The sequence below is a fragment of the Ursus arctos genome, unplaced genomic scaffold (genome assembly GCF_023065955.2).
Source record: "Ursus arctos isolate Adak ecotype North America unplaced genomic scaffold, UrsArc2.0 scaffold_24, whole genome shotgun sequence".
NCBI lineage: Eukaryota > Metazoa > Chordata > Mammalia > Carnivora > Ursidae > Ursus > Ursus arctos.
The window spans coordinates 6,056,936-6,078,603 of record NW_026622919.1 but is presented as its reverse complement, the minus strand read 5'-3'; the positions used below and the strand labels follow the sequence as shown (position 1 = coordinate 6,078,603).

Below are 21,668 nucleotides of genomic sequence, written 5' to 3'. Positions count from 1 at the left end.
AAATAAATAATTCATACTCTTTTTTTTTTTTTTTTTTTGATAGCAGGCATGCGAGTGGGGAGTTGGGGGCAGAGGGAAAGGGAGAGAGAAAATCTTAAGCAGGCTTCATGCCCAGTGTAGAGGCTGACGTGGGGCTCCATCTCACAACCCTGAGATCATGACCTGAGCCAAAATCAAGAGTTGGACTCTTAACTGACTGAGCCACCCAGGTACCCTCATTCATACTTTTTATTTATTTTTTTAAAGATTTTATTTGAGAGAGAGAGAGCAGGAGAGGAGCACGAGTGCGGTGAAGGGCAGAGGGAGAAGCACACTCCCCACTGAGCAGGGAGTCAGATGTGGGGCTCCATCCTAGGACTTTGGTATCATAACCTGAGGTGAAGGCAGATGCCCAACCAACTGAGCCACGCAGGCGCCCCCAATTCATACTTTTTAAAATGAAATCATAGCAAGCTGAAGCTTTTCTAATTAGATAACTCAATTAAAAATTTAAAATGAGGGGGTGCCTGGGTGGCTCAGTCAGTTAAGCATCTGCCTTTGGCTCAGGTCATTATCCCAGGGTCCCAGGATTGAGCCCCACATAGCGCTCCCTGTTCAGCGGGGAGCATGCTTCTCCCTCTCCCTCTGCCTGCCACTCCCCCTACTTGTGCGCACACACTTTCTCTTTCTCTATCAAGTAAACAAAATCTTAAAAAAAACTTAGGGTGCTAGCGTGGCTCAGTTGGTTAAGTGTTTGCCTTCAGCTCAGGTCATGATCCCAGGATCCTGGGATCAAGTCCCTAATTGGGATTCCTGTTCAGCAGGGAGTCTGTTTCTTCCTCTACCCTTCCGCTTTTTGTGATCTCCTTCCCTCCCTCCCTCCCGCCGTCCCTCTCTCTCAAATAAAATCTTAAAAAAAAAAAATAAAGTGAATTCTTGTATGAGGGTAATGGTGATTGCTGTTAAATTTTTTTCTGTTTTAGAAAAATCAGAGACTGAATCAGGCTGCCCCTTTATCTATATCATCCGAAAGGATATAGATGTTTACTCTCAGATCTTGAGAAAACTCTTCAATGAATCCCATGGAATCTTTGTGGGCCTCCAGAGAATTGAAGAAGAATTGACTGGAAAATCCAGAAAAGCTCAGTAAGTAGGCTGCTGATAGGTGCTGAAGTCCACACCTAAATTGTGAAAGGCAAATGAAATGCATTGTTGTCCTTTTTTTTTTTTTCCTTAAGATTTTATTTATTTGAGAGAGTGAGAGTGAGTGAGCGCAGGGGCTGGGGTGGAGATGGGGGAGAGGGAGAAGGAGAAGCAGACTCCCTGCTGGGCAGGGAGCCCACTGCAATGTGGCGCAGGGCTCCATTTCAGTACTCTGGGATCCTGACCTGAGCCGAAGGCAGCTGCCTAGCCGACTGCGCCACCCAGGCACCCTTAGAACTGTTTTTCTTGCTAAAGATTGCATCTTAGTAACTAAACCAGTTCCTTTCTCATGGATATTTGTTTAGTTTTGTCATTGCTTTTTTTAAAGACTTTATTTTGAACTAATTTTGACTTACAGAAAAGGTACAAAAATAGTAGATTCCTGCACATACCCTTACCCTGCTTTGCATCATTATTTTTTTTTTTTTTAAAGATTTTTTATTTATTTATTTGACAGAGATAGAGACAGCCAATGAGAGAGGGAACACAAGCAGGGGGAGTGGGAGAGGAAGAAGCAGGCTCATAGAGGAGGAGCCTGACGTGGGGCTCGAACCCGGAACGCCGGGATCACGCCCTGAGCCGAAGGCAGACGCTTTAACCGCTGTGCCACCCAGGCGCCCCCTGCATCATTATTATCTGCATAACCATATTACTGGTACTTAAACCAGGAAACTTAAACTTTGGTGCATTATGATTAAAGACTTCATTTGAATTTCACCAGTTTTTCTAGTAAGGTCCTTTTTTCTCCTCTGTAACTCAGGTTGCATTTATTTTTTTTCCCCCTTAGTCTCTTTAATGACCTTGACCCTTTTTTTTTGAAAAATTTTATTTATTGGGGTGCCTGGGTGGTGCAGTCGTTAAGCGTCTGCCTTCGGCTCAGGGCGTGATCTCGGCATTCTGGGATCGAGCCCCACATCAGGCTCCTCTGCTAGGAGCCTGCTTCTTCCTCTCCCACTCCCCTGCTTGTGTTCCCTCTCTTGCTGGCTATCTCTGTCAAATAAATAAATAAAATATTAAAAAAAAAGATTTTATTTATTTGACAGCGAGAGACAGAGAAGGAACACAAGCAGGGGGAGTTGGAGAGAGAGAAGCAGGCTCCCGGCCAAGCAGGGAGCCCGATGCGGGGGTGGGGATGGGGGGGGTTTCGATCCCAGGACGCTGGGATCATAACCTGAGCCAAAGGCAGATGCTTAACGACTGAGCCACCCAGGCGCCCCTGACCTTGACACTTTTAAAAAATATTAACCAATTATTTTGGTGACTATCCCTCCATTTGGGTTTTTCCAATGTTTTCTCGTGATTGGAAAAAGGTTATACATTTTTTTTAAGGTTATGCATGTTTAGTAAGAATACGATAGAACTGATATGATGTGTCCTCAGTACGTCATATCATGGGGTTTATGATGTTGATGTTTTATTACTGGTTTCGTTGACCTTGATCACTTTCTTAATGTGGTTTCTTCACTATAAAGTTACCATCTTTCCCTTTGTAACTAGTAAGTATTTGGAGCAGAAACTTTGAGATTATGCAAATCCTGTTTCTTCTTAAATTTTCAACCACTAGTTTTAGTGTCCATCAGTGGATCTCATCTGCAACAATTAATGTCAGTATGGATTCATGGATATTTATTTTACCCCATGGTTTATGTCATATGTTACTTATTTTGATGCGTAAGTTGTTCTAGCTTTGGTAGTTAGGAACTCCTTTAGGTTGGTTCCTGTCTTTGAGCAAGCTCCTGTTAAGAACTTCCTTGCTTTTTGTCACCACAAGATGCTCCAGGCTCATCTTCTGTGTCATTTCATTTTTTGTAGGTTGGTCCGAGTGAGTAAGAACTACCGATCAGTCATAAGAGCATGTATGGAGGAAATGCACCAGGTCGCAAGTAAGGATTTTATATGTGTATGTGTGATAGTAATTGAAATGTTTATCTGGCTATCGAGATTTAAGAATCTATTTGACTTTCCAGTTTTATTTTTTATTTTTTATTTATTTATTTTTTTAAAAGATTTTATTTATTTATTAGAGAGACAGCCAGCGAGAGAGGGAACACAAGCAGGGGGAGTGGGAGAGGAAGAAGCAGGCTCATAGCGGAGGAGCCTGATGTGGGGCTCGATCCCATAACGCCAGGATCACGCCCTGAGCTGAAGGCAGACGCTTAACCACTGTGCCACCCAGGCGCCCCTAACTTCCCAGTTTTAAACTCTTACTTTCCTGTCTTACATAATTCTTAATTTTTTGGCAGCTGCCTTGAGTACTTTTTTTTTTTTTTTTTTAAGATTTAATTTATTTCTCAGAGAGCACAAGCAGGTAAAGCTGCAGGCAGAGGGAGAAGCAGGCTCCTGGAGCCCGATGCAGGGCTTGATTCCAGGATCCTGGGATCATGATCTGAGCCAAAGGCAGATGCTTAAACAACTGAGCCACCCAGGCGTCCCTTGAGTAGATTTTTCAAGTTAGAACATAATGAATTGACAGGTGTGAGACTAAGGGTCAAATTAACAACCTTTGAAAATCACATTCCTGTTTTTTTTTAACCTTGGTGATTTCTTCCTTCCTCCACTCCCTCCGCTCCCCTCCCCTCCTTCTAAAAGATATAATATTTTGAGAGAGCACCTGTGAGTGTTCGGGGAGGGGCAGAGGGAGAGAGAGTCTTAGACTCTGTGCCGATCACAGAGCCCGACTCAGGGCTTGTTCTCAAGACCCTGAGATCATGACCTGAGCTGAAACCAAGAGTTGTTCACTTAACCAGCTGTGCCATCCAGGGATCCCTAACCTTGGTGATTTAAAGTCACTATAACCATGAGAGTCACGTGACTCCTAGATGCTGAGTAGAGTCTTTTATAACCTGATGGTCTCTTTGCAGTTGAAAGTGTCACGGAACTCCTTTAGGTTGGTTCCTGTCTTTGAGCAAGCATTGGGCTTGCAAATCATTGATCTGCAACAAAGAGATATGAAGCATTTTTAAAAATCTGTAGTGAAGGGGCACCTGGGTGGCTCAGTCAGTTAGGCATCTCACTCTTGGTTTCAGCTCAGGTCATGATCTCAGGGTTGTGAGATCGAATCTTACATCAGGCTCACGCTGAGTGTGGAGTCTGCTTAAGATTCTCTTTTCCTCTGCTCCCAGTCCCTTCTCCCAACAACTCGTGCTGTTAAAAAATAAAAATCTGTAGTGAAGTTGGGTGGTCATTAGAGAAAACAAAGGCACAAGCCAAAGAACCTGGAATATGAAGATATAACTATGAGACTAAAAGTTTCATTGCTTACTTAAAATGTTTTGTGTTTTGTTAGTTGCTGCTAAAGATCCAGCCTGTGGTCGCCAGTTCAGCAGCCAGGTAAGGGGGGCCACCTTTGTTGTCCTGCTGGCACCGTTATGTCCTTTTGCATCCTCAGCACCCACCTGGGGTGACTTTACAATCATTGTTTTTGTTGTTGTTTTGTTTTTTAAAGATTTATTTGAGAGAGTGAGCATGCGTGTGAGCAGGGGAAGGGGCAGAGGGAGAGGAGGAGAGAGAGAATCTCCAGCAGACTGCCAGCTGAACAGTAAGCCCAACAAGCTGGATGCGGGGCTTGATCCCGTGACCCTGATATCATGACCTGATCTGAAATCAAGAGTCAGATACAACCTACTGAGCCACCTAGGTGCCCCACAGTCATTGTTTTTGCAGAAGTCTTTTCTTTACAGCTAGATAGGCAACTCTTTGGGGGTAGTAAGGATCATCTTGAACTTCCTGGTGCTCCCTTCAAGGCATAGCACATTGGAAGACAAGGGTGTGCTTGATAAGTATTTGTATGAGTTTCTAGTTCTTTTTTTTTTTTTTTGAAGATTTTATTTATTTATTTGAGGGAGAGCGAGAGAGCACAAGCAGGGGAAGGGGCAGAGGGAGGAAGAAATGGATTTCGCACTGAGCAGGGAAGACCCTGGGATCATGACCTGAGCAGAAGGCAGATGCTAAACTGACTGAGCCACCCAGGCACCCCAGGTTTCCAGTTCTTATGGGAAGTGTCAATCCTAAACAAATTGTGTCACCTGCGATAGTGAGCTGAGCTTTTGGAATCACCAATTATTTTTATAAACTGTACTCAGCTCATGAAACCGGTATTTTTTTACTGAGTTGTTTACTTTAGTTGGAGCTGGAAGATGACTGAAAGAATTCTTTCTTTAGTAGAATCTTGATAGTGTTCAAACTCAGTAGTGAATAGGGACTAGTGCACTGTCTGTGGTCCACTCTAGTGCACAGTCAGCAAAGCATTTGTTTTCCCTTATGAATAAGGTAGTCTGTGTGTGTGTATGAAAGGAGGGTGGGGAAGAGGAGACTGCATGTTTCTAAGGGCAGGGTCCAGACCTGATTGATTGATTGATTGATTGATCTTTTAAAGATTTTATTTATGTATTTGACAGAGATAGAGACAGTCAGCGAGAGAGGGAACACAAGCAGGGGGAGTGGGAGAGGAAGAAGCAGGCTCACAGCGGAGGAGCCTGATGTGGGGCTCGATCCCAGGACTCCGGGATCACGCCCTGAGCTGAAGGCAGACGTGTAACCGCTGTGCCACCCAGGCGCCCCCAGACCTGATTTATTTTTGTGCCTTATATTGGGTTTGCCTTTTAACAGACTTTTAAATTATTTATTTTTTATTTGAAAGATTTTATTTGTCAGAGAGAGAGTGAGAGCACAAGCAGGGGGAGTGGCAGGCAGAGGGAGAAGCAGACTCCCTGCTGAGCAGGGAGCCTGATGTGGGACTTGATACCAGGACCCCAGGATCATGACCTGAGCCAAAGGCCGGCACTTAACCAATTGAGCCACCCAGGCGTCCCTAATAGCGTTTTTTAAACTTTAGTCCCTTGAGTACCAACTTCAGAATTTTTGCCGTATCTGTAGAATTTTTTTTTTTTTTTTAAGATTTTATTTATTTGTCAGAGAAAGGGAGAAGGAGCAGCAGGCAGAAGGAGAAGCCGACTCCCTACTGAGCAGGGAGCCTGATGTGGGACTTGATCCCAGGACCGTGGATCATGACCTCTGAGCCAAAGGCAGATGCTTAATCAACTGAGCCACCCAGGTGTCCCATGTAGAATTATTAATATTATTTACTGAATATTTTTCTTAGACTCGTCTCCCATTTTACTTAGAGCCTCTTTCTAAATCATAATATTCATGAAGACCTTGGGCATGATGATCTAATTCTATTCTTCTATAATGTACGTTAAACTAAAACAAGAGCCATGAGAAAAAAAATGTTAGTCTGTCTACCACCCCCTAAAATTTTCTCACTGGCTTCCCTGTGGGAAATCCTGTCATAGGAATATTCAGTAATTGTTGAATTAATGATGAATGACCGTCATATGATTGAAGCCCTGCTTCATTCCTTTGCTCTAAGAGAAATGTCAGGAATGTTTTCAGTTAAAACTTTGTCTCCATTTCTTCCTTAGGTCTCCATTTTGTCGGCAATGGAGCTCATTTGGAACCTTTGTGAGATTCTTTTTATTGAAGTAGCCCCAGGTGAGCATGGAATCACCCCTTCACAACATCAAAGGTATCCCCCTGCCCTTTCCTCTTCGTCTTTCCTGCGTGTTGTGATGAGCGTTATATTGCCAAAAATGCTCTTTTCATAACTCTTCATCAACGTAACTAGCAGAAAGCTGTACGTAAGACCCAAAGAAGCCTGCCGTTTTGTCAGATACTACAAAGAGTCAGAAAGAATGCCTTCTGAAAACCTAAGATGTTGGGCAGGTGACCCCTGAAAAACACCAGGAAAGCATACTGGCCTAGGGTGTGACAGGGTGGTCAGGATTTATGTGGTGGACTAGTCAAGCTTAAGAAGGGTTTAGGAGAATCGGGAGAGGCATGGAATGAGTTCTCCCTCCCAGCCTCAGAAGGAACTTCTGAGACTTCTGGCCTCCGGAAATGTGAAACAAATGGCAGTTGTTTAAAATTGAAAATAAAAATTAAAAGAAAGGAAAAAAAGTTTTAGGGACGTGAGGAGGGATTAGATGGCAGGAGGTCAAGTCACTTGGAGAATTCTGTCCCTCGTGATTGGGAAGGTGGCTGTGCTACGTGTGGACTCTCCGCTCCTAGTTATTCCATGTTCTTGAGCTAAACTGTGCTCGGTATGGTATCCTGGCTTGAGTGGGCTCTCGGGGGAGGTGCTGCAGACTTTTTTGCATTCTCTTGACGGTTTATGTTTGCTGTTATCCATAAATGAGTGTTAATCTGTGCATTCATAGCTTTTTATTCATACTCCCGCTAAAGCCCTGAGCAATGTGCAATTAAAATTAGTTGTTTCTATGTTTATCCCCTCCAGCACATTTTGAGGGCTGTTGCTATGTTTTTATCCTACCTAGCACCTAGTCAGTAGCAGTCCCTCAGTGGCCATTCCTTACATAGCCATAGAGTACTGCATAGTCGTGAAGAATTGGGGGTGGAGTGGGTGGTGAGATTCAGCCCTTTCAAAGACTCATGAAAGGTGGAGCTGCCTGGCTCAGAGGAACTATTCGTAAAGGTCCATTTGCTAGTCCAGTCCTTATTCAGTCCATATGGGTGCCCACCTGAGTGAGATAAATCACATCCTACATAATCATCTTGTCTGCCCTACATTTTGTCTGTACTACGGGCTAGTGGAATTTGCTGCCGATGAAGCTGAGGTTTTTGTGTGTAACAAGAGTTTTTCCTCCCAGCCGGCCCTCTCCTCCTTCACCTCCTTGACTGGGTCCGACTGCATGTGTGTGAAGTGGACAGTTTGTTGGCAGATGTCCTGGGCAGTGAGAGTCCAAGCAAACATGAGAGCTTCTGGAAGTTGGTAAGCATCTCCTGCAGGCCGGGCCTTCCTGACTTCCCCCTCAGGGTCTGTTTTTCCCAGTGCTTGCGGGCGGGCCTGAGGATTGCCTGCTGAGCCTGCTCACACTCGGACTGGCTCCTTGGGTCTGTGATTATGGAGATGCCCTTAGATCTTTTCTTCTCTGCTCCACAGGAGAGCTTAGAACTAAGTTGTCATGTAAGAAAAGTAATGCTTTGTAGACTTTCCAGTGAGCAGGGAAATTTAACTTACGAATCTAAGGAAGAGATAAAACTGTTGGATAAGAGCTGGAGGGGGTGGGAGGTTAAATGAGCAGGAGGGGTTTGAAGTGGTAGAAATTTTACAAAACTGGATTGTAGTGATGGCGCACAACTCTGTAAACTTACTAATTAGGTGAATATTTATAGTGTAGAAGTTACAGCTCCATATAGCTATTAAAAACAAAAGGATTGATGATCTTTGAGTCATTTTGGAGTATCAGTTTGGAAGTCAGGGTGTGTATTGGGGTTGTGCGCGTGGTGGGTGGGTATGTATGTATTCTGTGCCAACTGACCTGTGACTCAATTGGGAGGGACTGGGGAGAAGATTGCTGATTGTCCTGAATAATGGAAAGTTGATTAAACTTATAAAATCTGGAATTCTATTAAGGAATTGTTGCCTTTGATGCTATTTCTGGGATGCTTTAGTTGCTGGGAGATCTGCGCAAGTGGGGGGAGAGCCTTTGTTCAGGAAGTATTGGGCCCACATTTTGAGTCTGATTCATTCACGAAGTATTTATCTAGTGCTCCTGTTTGCAAGGCACTGAGGAGACAACCATGACCAAAGTGGGCAAAGATTACTGCCCTTAGGAAGTTTACATCCTGGGTGGGGAGACAGGAAATAAATATAGAAACAAGTAAAATACGTAGCATGCCTAACAGGGAAGCACTGTGGTGTGGAGAGCAGTAAAGCCAAGGTGGGGAATTGGCAGTGCTAGAGCTGGGGAATCAAGGAAGGCCTCCCTCCTGAGGTGATGTGGGGGGAGGGGCGCTGGGCCAAAGGAGGGGAAAGAGTGTTGCAAACGGTGAGACCTGTAAACGCTCTGACCTGGAGGCACAGTGGGATCAGGAGCAGCGTGAGCAAGGGCGGGAGTTGGAGAGGTAAGGGCAGAGAGTCACGGGGTCAGATTGGAGGGTTTCCTGGACTGTCATAGGGACTTTAACTTTCAGAGAGGAGGTAGAGCAGAGTGGTGAGAAGATGGTCTGTGGTGCCAGACTGCCCGAGTTAGCATCCCAGCTGCCTCTTACTAGCTGTGGGGTCTTAACAATTACTTAACAACCTTTAGTTTCTTCTTCTGTACAGTGCAGATGATAGTAAGATTATATTTAAGATTATGTTATGATTAGGGCACATGGGTGGCTCAGTCACTTAAGCATCTGACTTCAGCTTGGGTCATGATCTTGGGGTCCTGGAATCAAGTCTCACAGCAGGGCTCCCCCCTCTCCCTCTCCTTCTGTCCCTCCCCCCACTCATGCTCTCTCTCTTGAAAAAAAAAAAAGATTGTTATGATTAAAGGACGTATATGTGTGTAAGCTAGTTGATGGACACAATCCCTGAGTCAGATGGAGTGAGGGGGCATTGGAGAGCTGAGCATTCATGCTGTGATCGGATGTAGGTTTTCAAGGCTCTCTGGCTGCCCTACCGAGGATGGAACGAGGGTGGAAGCAGAGACCAGTCTAGAGGCTGTGGTACTAAACCAGGCGAAGATGGTGGTGACTTAGATGAGGATGGGAGCTGAACAGAGGAGGTGGTGAGAAGTGATTAGATTCTGGGTGCAGTTTACAGATACCGTTGGTTGGAGTTGCTAATAGATTGGATGTGCGCGTGTAAGAAATAGAATGTGGGAAGATCAGGTTGGTGAGTTGGAGGCAGCCGGGTGTTTACCTTTAGACATGCTACGTTTAAGAAGCCCATGAGGTCCAGGTGGAGACACTATGTCAGTACGGTATATAAGTCTGGAATCCAGAGAAGGAAGTGCAGGCTGGGGAGAAATTGGGGATTTGTCCGCATATGTATCTTTGGCTTTTTTGAGCATGACTTAGTATAGGAAAATGTTACTTTGTGTATTTTACATATTTGCTTGTATGTATATGCTGTTGGTTGTCATTATTTATGACAGTTAAGGTCTGTAAAGTTGCCTGAAACATTGTATTACTGATTATTGTAATATAGTATTCTTCCAGCCTCTGATCCCATTTTTGTCAGGTGATGAGTATATAACTTTATGTATGGTTTTCTTAAAGACACCTTATTTAATATATACTATTGACTTATTAACATTGAACTCTTAGCCAGTAACACTGTAGTGCCTGCCTGGATGAAGCTTGTCTAACACACATTTTCTCCCTGTGGGCCATCATCCCTTCTAGCACTTAGAACCACTGTGTAGCACTTCAGCACTACGCTTGAGGGCTCAGCAAAAAGCACAACAATACAAAAAAAGTGGCACTAGGTAGATCCTGAAAAAGATACTTGTTTAGTGTGAGAGTTGATACAAGAAGGTAGAGCGCCACCTTGTTCAGCCTCAGCTGGGAGAGTGCACATCGAGTGACTCAGTTTTTGCCACGCTGCCCATGTCCACAAGTAACGGTGAAAGTACCTCACGTACTGATTTTGGGGTTACAAATACATGTTAACAAGTAGGCAAATTCACAAATACAGAATCTCTGAATAAAGAGCATTGACTATATTGAGTGTATGTGTGTATGTATACTTGAACTGAATCTTTTATGAACCAGTCTTTACTTGATGTACTGTGCCATTTTCTCTTTTCTATTTCATTCATTCATTCATTCATTAAGTAAATTACCCAATGTGGGGCTTGAACTCATGACCCTGAGATCAAGAGTTGCATACTCTACCGACTGATCTAGCCAGGCGTCCCCATTTCATTTATTTTTAAAAAGTTTGTTGCAATCTGTAATAGGTTAAAACATGCAGTTTGAAAAGCATGGTACAGGTTAAAACCATTAGACTAAATGAGTTGGAGGGAAGGAACCATCACATTTCCATAGGCCAGGAAGCCCAAGTGTGGATTGAGGAGGCTGGCTTCTGGGCCTCCGTGAATGTTCATGCTCTTGTGTGTTCTCCCAGGTGACCATCTTGGTACTACAGGGCCGGCTGGACGAGGCTCGGCAGATGCTTTCCAAGGAAGCCGACGCCAGCCCCTCCTCTGCAGGCATGTGCCGAATCCTAGGGGACCTGATGAGGACAATGCCCGTTCTCAGTGTATGTGGGAGCAGCCCTGCTCTGCTGGGTCACAAGAGGGGTTCGTTCATTAAGCACAAGGGGTTTCTGTGGTGATGGCATCTCACTGTGTCTCTCCCCTTAGCCTGGTAACACCCAGACACTGACAGAGCTGGAGCTAAAGTGGCAGCACTGGCATGAGGAATGTGAACGTCATCTCCAGGATAGCACGTTTGCCGCCAGTCCTCACCTGGAGTCTCTCTGCAAGGTCTGTGAGAAGTCAGTCCAGCCCGGGGTCCGAGTTGGGGCTATGACAGCCAACACAGCAATGGCAGGAGCAAGGCTATCCGTCACCTCTGCCAGGAAGGAGAGAGCTTTCAGACCAGGTGCTCCAGTTGAGATCAGGAGAGGTTTTTTGTTTAGATTTTATTTATTTATTTGAGAGAGAGACAGTATGTGAGAGAGCATGAGCTGTGGGGGAGAGGGGGATGGAGGGAGAGGGAGAAGTAGGCTCCTCAATGAGCAGAGAGCCTGCTACAGGGCTCGGTCCTAGGACCCTGGGATCATGACCTGAGCCGCAGGCAGGTGCTTCACCAACCGACCATCCCAGGCGCCCCGAGATCGTGAGAGTTAACAGAGAAGTTAAGTTGGCTCTGGAACTGAGGGAAAATATCTCTTTCCTTAGATCATGTTGGGAGATGAAGCCGCCTTGTTGGAGCAGAAGGAGCTTCTGAATAACTGGTATCATTTTCTGGTGACCCGGCTCCTGTACTCTCATCCCACAGTGAAACCCATTGACCTGCACCTCTATGCCCAGGTGAGCCGGAACTCCAAGGGACAGTGGTGGGGAGTAGGAGCCTGCAGGCTAGGTCATTTTCAGTGTGCGGCCTCTTTGAGTTGAACCTCCCTGGAGAACAGGAAGGATCTTCCCTTTTGCCCATCCCTCCTCCTTTTAAGTTGATTTTTTGAGTAATCTCTACCCCCAACGTGGGGCTCCAACTCACGACTCTAGAGACCGAGAGTCGCACGTTCTGCTGAGCCAGCCAGGTGCCCTTCATTTGGCCCTTTTTGAAGGACCCCATCGCCCTTCTCCAGGGTTCCCTACACAGCAGCCCTGCCTGCCCCCTTGAGTCTCTGCTTCCACCTGGGAATTGAGTGGGTCACCACCTTTCCACAGTCCAGCCTTGACTTGTTTCTGGGAGGTGAGAGCAGCCCAGAACCCTTGGACAACATCTTGTTGGCAGCCTTTGAGTTCGACATCCACCAAGTGATCAAGGAGTGCAGGTAGGACCTGCCGCGGCAGCACCGTTTGTCTTTACGTGTGCAGTTCGGTGACACTAGGTAGGGTCAGAGTTGTGCAGCTGTGTTGTTCCTTCTTACTGGTGTCTTAACTTTCTTCCCACACACACGTTCCCCTCCTGAGCCACATGCAGGTAGATAATGGCTTCTCTCTGCACAAGCTTGGGGACCTTCCTGAGGCTACTGCATTTGTAACACTTTTCATTTCAGGCATGTTTACTTGAACAACATTGCAGTAAATTGATATTTAAAATCCAGATAAAGCCAGCAAGCCTGTTTCTTGGAACCTGATGGATATGCAGACCACCTTAAGGGAGAGCACTTCGAGGTAGTGTCACTCTCTAGTGAGCCACGGGCTGCCACACCAGCAGGCTCCTCGAGGAGTCTGTTTAGAGCAGGGATTCTACACCACCCCCCTCCTCAAAAGGGTGTCTTGTCAGTGCATTGAACCTTCAGCAAGGCGGGCAAGGGAGTGTCAGACATAATGAATCAAAGGTACAGCTTGTCAGGAATTTCCATATATAGTAAGTCAGACAGGTTAGCCTCCCTTCTTGTGCAGCCTGGACAAGTGGGTACTGCACTGAAGACTCCCAGAAGGGAGACTGTTGGGAGCTACAGCAGACTGCTGGGAACTTACTCAGTAGTGAATTCACTGACCTCAACTGGATCTTTTTCAGTAGATCTGGGCAATGGGAAGAGATCCCCTTCTGCTATGCTCCTCCTGTTTGAGCCAGAAGAAAGCTGGAGCTTGAAGAGGATGGTGCTAGATTTGGAGAAAGGAAACTGGGTTTTGTGTCCATTTTTTTTTTCACAGATGTGTAGCTGGAGCTGGAAGGTGACTTACAGAATCTAGCTGATGGGGGCAGGGGGTATCTGCACAGAGTGGTTCATGCCACCACACACACGTGCTGGTATTTGGCTTTGTCATTATCTCTGCCTATAATTCGAAGTAGTGGCCATTCCTAAATATACTGTCTGTTACAGCAGTGGGTTATTTCCACCAGGGCTTCCTTCATAAGCCACATCTGAATTTTTCGGAACAAATCAGATTTGAGTAAAACCAGAAGGAAGGACAATGAAAAGGGAAAGCACCCTATTCTCTGCAGTGACAGTAGAGAAAAGAGAGGGGTGCCAGTGAAGAGGAGTGGTTTTCATGGATGCCACAGAAAATGGCACCCTCCTACCAGTCACACATAAGGAAGGATCAGGCTCTCAGTCCTTTAGTCTGGGCACCTGTCTGTCCTGGCAAGCAGGTAAAGGTCTAAAGTATTTTCTGTTTCCCATAAATTTTGGAGCTTGGGTTTTCCTGATCAGGAAGCTACTTCCTGCTCTATTCTGAAAGTGGTACCATTGTGCGAGTCCTGGAACCTATCTCAGGTATTGGAGGAAAGGCTGAAGTATCTTCAGAGAGAGTAGCAGAGTTTTAGAAATGTGCCCTCGGATTTGGGGTCTTGTGAGTGCTTGGTTTCTCCTGAGTTATACCAGTCAGACCCAAGCTAGGTTCCTGGGAAAGTGGTGAAGTTGGGCTAACGGGCTGGTGGTGTAGGGAAGTCTTGCTTTCTTTGGGTGTGATGTCAACTGGGTTCATGACTGCCCTGTCAAGGGGAATGAGGGGAATCCTTTTTAAAGGCGCTAAAAAGGAGATTTCTTTTTTTTTTTTTTTAAGATTTTTTTTTTTTAAGATTTTAATTATTTGACAGAACACAAGCAGGGGGAGCGGCAGGCAGAGGGAACAGCAGGCTCCGCACAGAGCAAGGAGCCCAGTGTGGGACTCGAGCCCAGTACTCTGGGATTGTGACTTGAGCTGAAGGCAGAAGCTCAACCCACTGAGCCACTCAGGCGCCCTAAAAGGGAGATTTCTAAATGGGCACCTGATGATCCCCATGTTAAGTCTGCCAGACCCTTTGGGGCAGAAAAGGCAGTGAAGGGTTCTGAAGTTCTGAAGCATAGGCCATAGGTCATCAGCCCCTGCTGAAGGGCCACATGTTTGCTGTTATCTCCACATCTGAAAGGAGAAGTTGGGAATCCCGAGTGCTCACCCCCCCCCCCCCCCCCAGCTTCCTCTGAAAGTCAGTTCCTTGCTATCCGGCAAAAGGAAACAGGGACCTGGCACACACTTCACCAGGAGCTGAGCAAATGGCAGCTTTCTGGTGCCCTTAAGGTCCTCCCAAAATACTGAACTAGAAGGAAACAGGCTTCCTTCAAGAACTAAGAAGAGGTCCAGTTTAATGTTTGCCTAATCTAGAATTTTCTTGCTGGAACTTTGGCCTGGCCCGTAACTTTGGCTGCAGTGGTGTGCAGACAGACCTTCACGTACCATTTGCAGAAGAAGGTCCCCAGCCGCCCGAGCTCAGCTGGGCAGTGGTTGCTGTAGAGCCCCCGAAACAAGAGAGGAGTTGGGGTGGGGGCAACAGTGGCTCCAGGGCAGGGCGGACAGTCCATTGGAGAACTACATTCCTCTGGGTAGGACCTTCACCCTGGCTGGTCTCCCCCGCTCCAGAGTTCTGTCTGTTCTAGCAGAGGCCACCCCAGAGCTGTAATTGAGCCTTCCTCAAATGTCTTTGAATGGTGAGGCTGTTAGCCTGGCCTGCGTAGAGCTTGCTTTAGGGTTCTCCATCATATGTGTGTGAAGCTTCAAAATCTGTCGAGACTTGTGTGGCTCTGCAGGGAGGGCGTATAGGCCTTGTTCAGCACAGGCCTGTCCTGTCTTGGTCACTCGAGCTGTGTCATTAGCTCTCTGCCTTCAGTGGTTTCTGCCCTGCGGCCCTGGAGGCTGCCGTATCCGCTTGGGAAGATGCTCGAGGGCTGCCAGACTGGGGCGTGGTGGGGCTCCTCAGCCACCTCGCTGGCGGGCTGTCTCGCCGTAACCATCAGCATCGGTCTGGGTAACAGCAGCTGTGTAGGCCAGATGTTGGGGAACCCCTGAAGAGAGGACCTTATATCAGATTGGAAGGTGAAGAAAAAATTCTTCAAGGAGGCTTCACTCGAGTCCTGAAAAGTTCAGCAAAGAAAGTTCAGCAAAAAACATCAGAAAAGATCATTTTAGGCAGAGAGAAAAACATGGGGAAAGACACAGGCAGGAAAGAAAGAAGGCCTGTTACTTGCTGAAGGAACTGCAAACATCTCTTAGAACCAAAAGACTAAATGAGGGCTTGAAGTGATAGAGGTCAGAAAGGAGTCAGATTAACAAGGACCAGATACACTGTACCAAATAGTTTTGATTTTATCCAAATGGGGAGCCACTGAGGATTTTCCGCAGGATAATGCTGTGGAATTTGTATTTGAGCAATTCGAAGAGTATGGAGGACAGGAAGGCTGATAGCTGGGAGACCAATCCTAAGGCTAATAAAAATCATCTGTGTGGAAAATGGTTAATAATTAACAGGAATGGTGATAATAGCTAACATTTATTAGACTAAGAACTTTTATGGATTATTTCAGTTTACTTGGAACAGACCTTGGAGGTAGGTGCTATTTTTTCATGCCTATCTTACAAATGAGAAAAGTGAGCCCTGGTAAAGTCACACTGCCAACTATCAAGGGCACTGTGGGTATTTGGACCCGAAGCCATTTGCTAAAGTCAGTACTATTTGGTGAGCTCCTGAGCACCAACCAAGCCATCAAGAAGCCCCGTATTAGCTCAACTTCAAGATCATCTCCCATCCAGCTCCTCCTCATCCCTCCTCAGCTGCCAGCCCAGCCCAGCCCAGACTTTTATAGGTGACCCGTGACTGGCTTCCCCATCCCCTCCTCCCCCCACCCCAACCCCGGGTCTCTGCATTGTCTGTTCGCACAGAACAGTGTGAGTACTCTTTTCAGTTTTTTTTTTTTTTTTTTAAGATTTTATTTGTTTGAGGGGCGCCTGGGTGGCTCAGATAGTTAAACGTCTGCCTTTGGCTCAGGTCGTGATCCCAGGGTCCTGGGATCGAGCCCCGTGTCGGGCTCCCTGCTCGGCGGGGAGCCTGCTTCTCCCTCTCCCTCTGCTGTTCCCCTTGCTTCTGCTCTCTGGCTCTCTCTGTCAAATAAATAAATAAAAATCTTAAAAAAAAAATGTGTTTGAAATAGGTGGAGGGGGAGGAGCAGAGGGAGAGGGATGAGCACTCTACGATGAGCATGGAGCCCGACGGTGGGTTCTGCTCGATTCCCACCACCCTGAGATCATGACCTGAGCCGAAATCAAGAGTCAGACAGTCAAGCGGCTGAGCCACCGAGCTCTCCTTTTTTGTTTTTCTTTTTAAGTTTTTATTTCAATTCCAGTTAGTTAACATACAATGTAATATTAGTTTCAGGTGTGCAATACGTGATTCAACACTTCCATGCATAACCTGGTGCTCATCACAGCAAATGCCCTCCTTCATACCCATTATCTGTTTCCCCCACCCCCCCCATCATCCCCTCCGGTAACCAGCAGTTTGTTGTCTGTCGTTGAGTCCGTTTCTTGGTTTGCCTCTTTCTCTCCCTCCCCCACCTCAACCCTTGCTCATTTGTTTTCTTTAAAATTTTATTTTTAAGTAATGTCTATACCCAATGCAGGGGTCAAACTCAGACCTCCGAGATCAAGAGTCCCATGCTCTACTAACTGAGCCAGCTAGGTGCCCTGTTTGTTTTGTTTTTTAAATTTGACATATGAGTGAAATCATATGGTGTTTGACTTTCTCTGGTTGACTTATTTCACTTAGCATAATACTGTTTAGCTCATTCCATGTTGTTGCAGATGGCAAGATATCATTCTTTTTTTGTGGCTGAGTAATATTCCAGTATATATGTATTTATTTATACATACATACGTACACACACCACATCTTTATCCATTCATTGGTCAGTGGACATTTGGGCTCTTTCCATAGTTTAACTATTGTAGATAATGCTGCAGTAAACATTGGGGTGCATGTATCCCTTTGAGTTAGTATTTTTGTATCCTTTGGGTAAATACCTAGTAGTGCAGTTGCTGGGTCATAGGGTAGTTGTATTTTTTTTTTTTTTAAAAGATTTTATTTATTTATTTGACAGAGATAGAGACAGCCAGTGAGAGAGGGAACACAAGCAGGGGGAGTGGGAGAGGAAGAAGCAGGCTCCCAGTGGAGGAGCCTGATGTGGGCCTCGATCTCATAATGCCGGGATCACACCCTGAGCTGAAGGCAGATGCTTAACCGCTGTGCCACCTAGGCGCCCCCAGGGTAGTTGTATTTTTAATTTTTTTTTTTTTTTTTTAAAGTAAGCCCTATACCCAGTGTGGGGCTTGAACTGGAGACCCCGAACTTAAGAGTTGCAGACCCCTCTGACTGAGCCAGGTGCCCCATCTATTTTTAACTTTTTGAGAAACATCCATATGGTTTTCCATAGCGATTGCACCGATTTGCATCCCCACCAACAGTGCACAATGGTTCCCTTTTCCCCAGATCTTTGCCAACATCTGTTGTTTGTGTTGTTGATTTTAGCCATTGTAACAGGTGTGAGCTGATAGATCATTGTGGTTTTGATTAGCTAGTGTTTTTGGTGTTAAACCATGTTCTCCTGCTTTCTGTCCTAGTGGCTTCCCCTCACAAAGCCCTAAGTGCAGTGGCCTCTGCTTACCTTTGAATCATATGGGCTTCATTGTGAAGTAGGAATAAGACAGTTTCTACTCCAGAACCTTTACACTGGCTGTTGCCCCTGTTTCAGGAGGGCTCCTTTCCCTTGTCTTCCTGTGGCAGGCTCCCCTCTTTCAGCCCTCTGTTCAAATAACTACTCCCTCTTGATTCATTTTCTATATGGAGCTTACTCTAGCAGGGCGGACTGTGTATGTGGGAAGGCAACTTGTTTTTATGTCTTATAGGTTTATTTTTTTTAAGATTTTAGTTTTGTAAGAGAGAGCGACTGAGCACGAGTGGGGGGGTGGGCAGAGGGAGAAGCAGACTCCCAGCTGAGCAGGGAGCCTGATCCCAGGATCATGACCTGAGCCAAAGGCAGACGCTTAACTGACTGAGCCACACAGGTGCCCTGTATCTTGTAGGCTTGTATTTGCTCAGCTTATTTAATATTCTTCCCTAGGACCAGCTATTTTTTAAGATTTTCTTTTTTTTTAAAAGATTTTATTTTATTTATATATTTGTCTCAGAGAGAGAGAGAGAATGCGTGCACAAGTGGGGGAGCGGCAGGCTCCCTGCTGAGCAAGGATCTCAATGCAGGACTCAGTCCCAGGACCCTGGGATCATGACCTGAGCCGAAGGCAGACGCTTCACTGACTGAGCCACCCCAGTGCCCGCAAAGGAATCTTTTTAAAGCAATTTTATATCCATTTTCTCATTTTTTTCTTAAAACAGTCCAGGTAGGCAAAAGATAAAATTACTTACATGTTCTAGATGAAGGGGACAGAGAGGTAGGGGCTAACCGAAACTGTGGTCTTGAGTACCATTTGTGGTACCTTTTTCGTTAATCCACTGTCTAGTTAGTCATGATCCCAGTACCCTGGGATGGAGCCCCACATCAGGCTCCCTGCTCAGTGGGGCGTCCGCTTCTCCCCCTGCCCCTCCGCCCTGCTAGTGCTCACTCTCTCTCTCTCAAATAAATAAAATCTTAACAAAACACTGTCTAGTTAACCAAATGACAATATTCAGTTAAATTACTGATACACAAGGACCTATGATGAAATTAGAATAGTTAAGAGCAACATTATTCAGTGAATTGGGGTTTGTTTAGGGGGCTGCCGTAAAGAGATATCCTATTTATTGGGACTCTTGTCTAAAAAGAAAAAGGTCGGAGCTCCTGGGTGGCTCAGTCGTTAAGCGTCTGCCTTTGGCTCAGGGCGTGATCCCGGCGTTGTGGGATCGAGCCCCACGTCAGGCTCCTCTGCTGAGAGCCTGCTTCTTCCTCTCCCACTCCCCCTGCTTGTGTTCCCTCTCTCGCTGGCTGTCTCTCTCTCTGTCAAATAAATAAATAAAATACTAAAAAAAAAAAATAGAACAAGGTCAGGAAGGAACACAGCAGAATTACAAACTGAGGAAAGCCATAGCTAAAGGAGAACCTGGGCCAAGGAAATACTCTAAAAATTTCAGCATGATAGGACTTTGTATAGCACAGAATGAATTTATAGAACTCTTAGTATTTGAGGATGATTGTAGAAATACGGGTGTTTTTTAAAATTGGCAGAGATAATTCTTTTTTAAGATTATTTATTTGGGAGAGTGAGAGAACATAAGCAGGGGGAGCGGCAGAGGGAGAAGCATACTCCCCACTGAGCAGGGAGCCCGATGCGGGGCTTGATCCCCCTGATCCTGAGATCATGACCTGAGCCGAAACCAAGAGTCAAACACCTAACTGACTGAGCCAGCCCGGTGCCCCAGTTTTCTTTTAAGTAATCACTATGCCTGATGTGGGGCTTGAACTCATGGCCCTGAGATTAAGAGTCACATGCTCTACAACTGAGCCAGACAGGCACCCCAGCATATGTAATTTTTTGAATGTCATAGATACACAGAGTTATTAATAAAGTTTGAAAAAGCTAATCTTCAAAGTGAGCGTTAGGAAGGCCAACAGGGCCATTCCCTAATGGTGGAATCCTGGAACAGATGGAGTATAAGGATCTATAGCCCTAAGAACAAGGTAGAAGTTTTAAACATTTGTCCAGTAATTCAGTGTAAACCAATCCCTGTTCTTTTTATATTATGAAAGCAGAATTTTTTACCTTAATGCACAATTATACCTTGAAACCGTCTGCCTTGGCAGTCTGCCTCCACTTGTGCTTGATTTTGTTACAGAAAGCAGTCATTAAAACTTCCCTAACCCCAGATTTAAAAAAAATAGTAGCATATTTGGGCACCTGGGTGGCACAGTCGGTTAGGTGTCTGACTCTTGGTTTTGGCTCAGACCATGATCTGGGGGTCTTGAGATCCAGCCCTGCATTGTGCTCAGCAGGGAGTCTGCTTGAGATTCTCTCTCGCTCCCCGTGCTCCCCCCAACTCTATTCTCATGCTCTCACTCTCTAAAATAAATACATCTTTAAAGAAATAGTCAAGAATTATATATGAACAGAAAGGCCTACGCCAAGTAACAAATGAATAATATCAGAAATGATGTATGTACACTGACAAGAAGTACATTGCCTTACTGTACACGAAATGATGCTGGGGAGCTCACAAACAACTGATGACGTAAAACAGTGATTTCCAAGGAATTTACTTCATCAGACCTTTAGAGGGCCCCAGAAGATTCTTGTGGTTTTTTTTTTTTTTTTTTAAATGATTTTATCTATTTGTTTGACAGAGAATACAAGCGGGGGAGCAGCAGAGGGGGAGGGAGAAGCAGGCTCCCCGCTGAGCAGGGAGCCCGATTCAGGGCTTGATCCCAGGACCCTGAGATCATGACCCGAGCTGAAGGCAGATGCTTAACCGACTGAGCCACCCAGGCGCCCCTGAATTCCATGTTTCATCAAGCATCAGAAACCACTAATCTTTTAGTCTTTTTCTTTTTTTAAATTGCTGTACAGTTGACGTGTGGGTTTAAGGTTTACAACATTTGATGATTCTGTACATTACAAATGCTCACCACCAGAAGTGCAGTTACCATGTGTTACCACATAAAGTTGTATTACTGGCTATGTTCCCTATGCTATACTTTTCATCCCCATGACTACTCATTTTATAACTGGAAGTTAGGACCTCTTTACCTAGTCCTCCCATTCCCCCCCCCTCCCCGGCAACCACCAGTTTGTTCTCTGTGTTTTAAGTCTGTTTCTTTTTATTCTTATACATTATTCTGTATCCACATTCTTTGCATCTGATTGGATCCCTGAGTTTTATTTTCACCGTGACATTCTCCAGAGATCTAGATCATTGGCTGCCACTTTGAGGGTTGACCATCTTGGGTATCCACTGGCAGTCCCCACATAGCACAGAGAAACTTCTCACTATGTGCTTTCAGACAGGTTTTCACTTGTCACTACCCCTCCCATCCTTTTACACAAAGGATTTGTGGGGTCGCTGCTCACATGGGCCACACTCTGTCACCCTGACTCTCCTTGCCCGCAGCATTGCTCTAAGCAACTGGTGGTTTGTGGCCCATCTGACAGACCTGCTGGATCACTGCAAGCTCCTCCAGTCGCACAACCTCTAGTAAGTGTGTGGCAGCCATCCCAGCCCTCAGGGGTGGGGCTGCGGGAGGGCCCCGAATGGAGCAGGCCAGGGGTTTTGGTCTTCTG

General features: G+C 45.7%; 1 protein-coding gene across 1 annotated transcript in view; it reads left to right on the top strand.

Annotated features, from left to right (window-relative positions):
- The window catches only part of NUP85 (nucleoporin 85), a 31,166-nt gene that overhangs the window by 5,968 nt on the left and 3,530 nt on the right, over window positions 1-21,668 (top strand). The window contains exons 3-12 of the mRNA XM_026484167.4: window positions 963-1,125; window positions 2,995-3,065; window positions 4,469-4,512; window positions 6,606-6,675; window positions 7,851-7,972; window positions 11,102-11,236; window positions 11,340-11,462; window positions 11,880-12,011; window positions 12,372-12,478; window positions 21,499-21,582. Coding sequence (XP_026339952.1) covers window positions 963-1,125; window positions 2,995-3,065; window positions 4,469-4,512; window positions 6,606-6,675; window positions 7,851-7,972; window positions 11,102-11,236; window positions 11,340-11,462; window positions 11,880-12,011; window positions 12,372-12,478; window positions 21,499-21,582 — 1,051 coding nt within the window. The remainder of the gene's footprint in view (window positions 1-962; window positions 1,126-2,994; window positions 3,066-4,468; window positions 4,513-6,605; window positions 6,676-7,850; window positions 7,973-11,101; window positions 11,237-11,339; window positions 11,463-11,879; window positions 12,012-12,371; window positions 12,479-21,498; window positions 21,583-21,668) is intronic.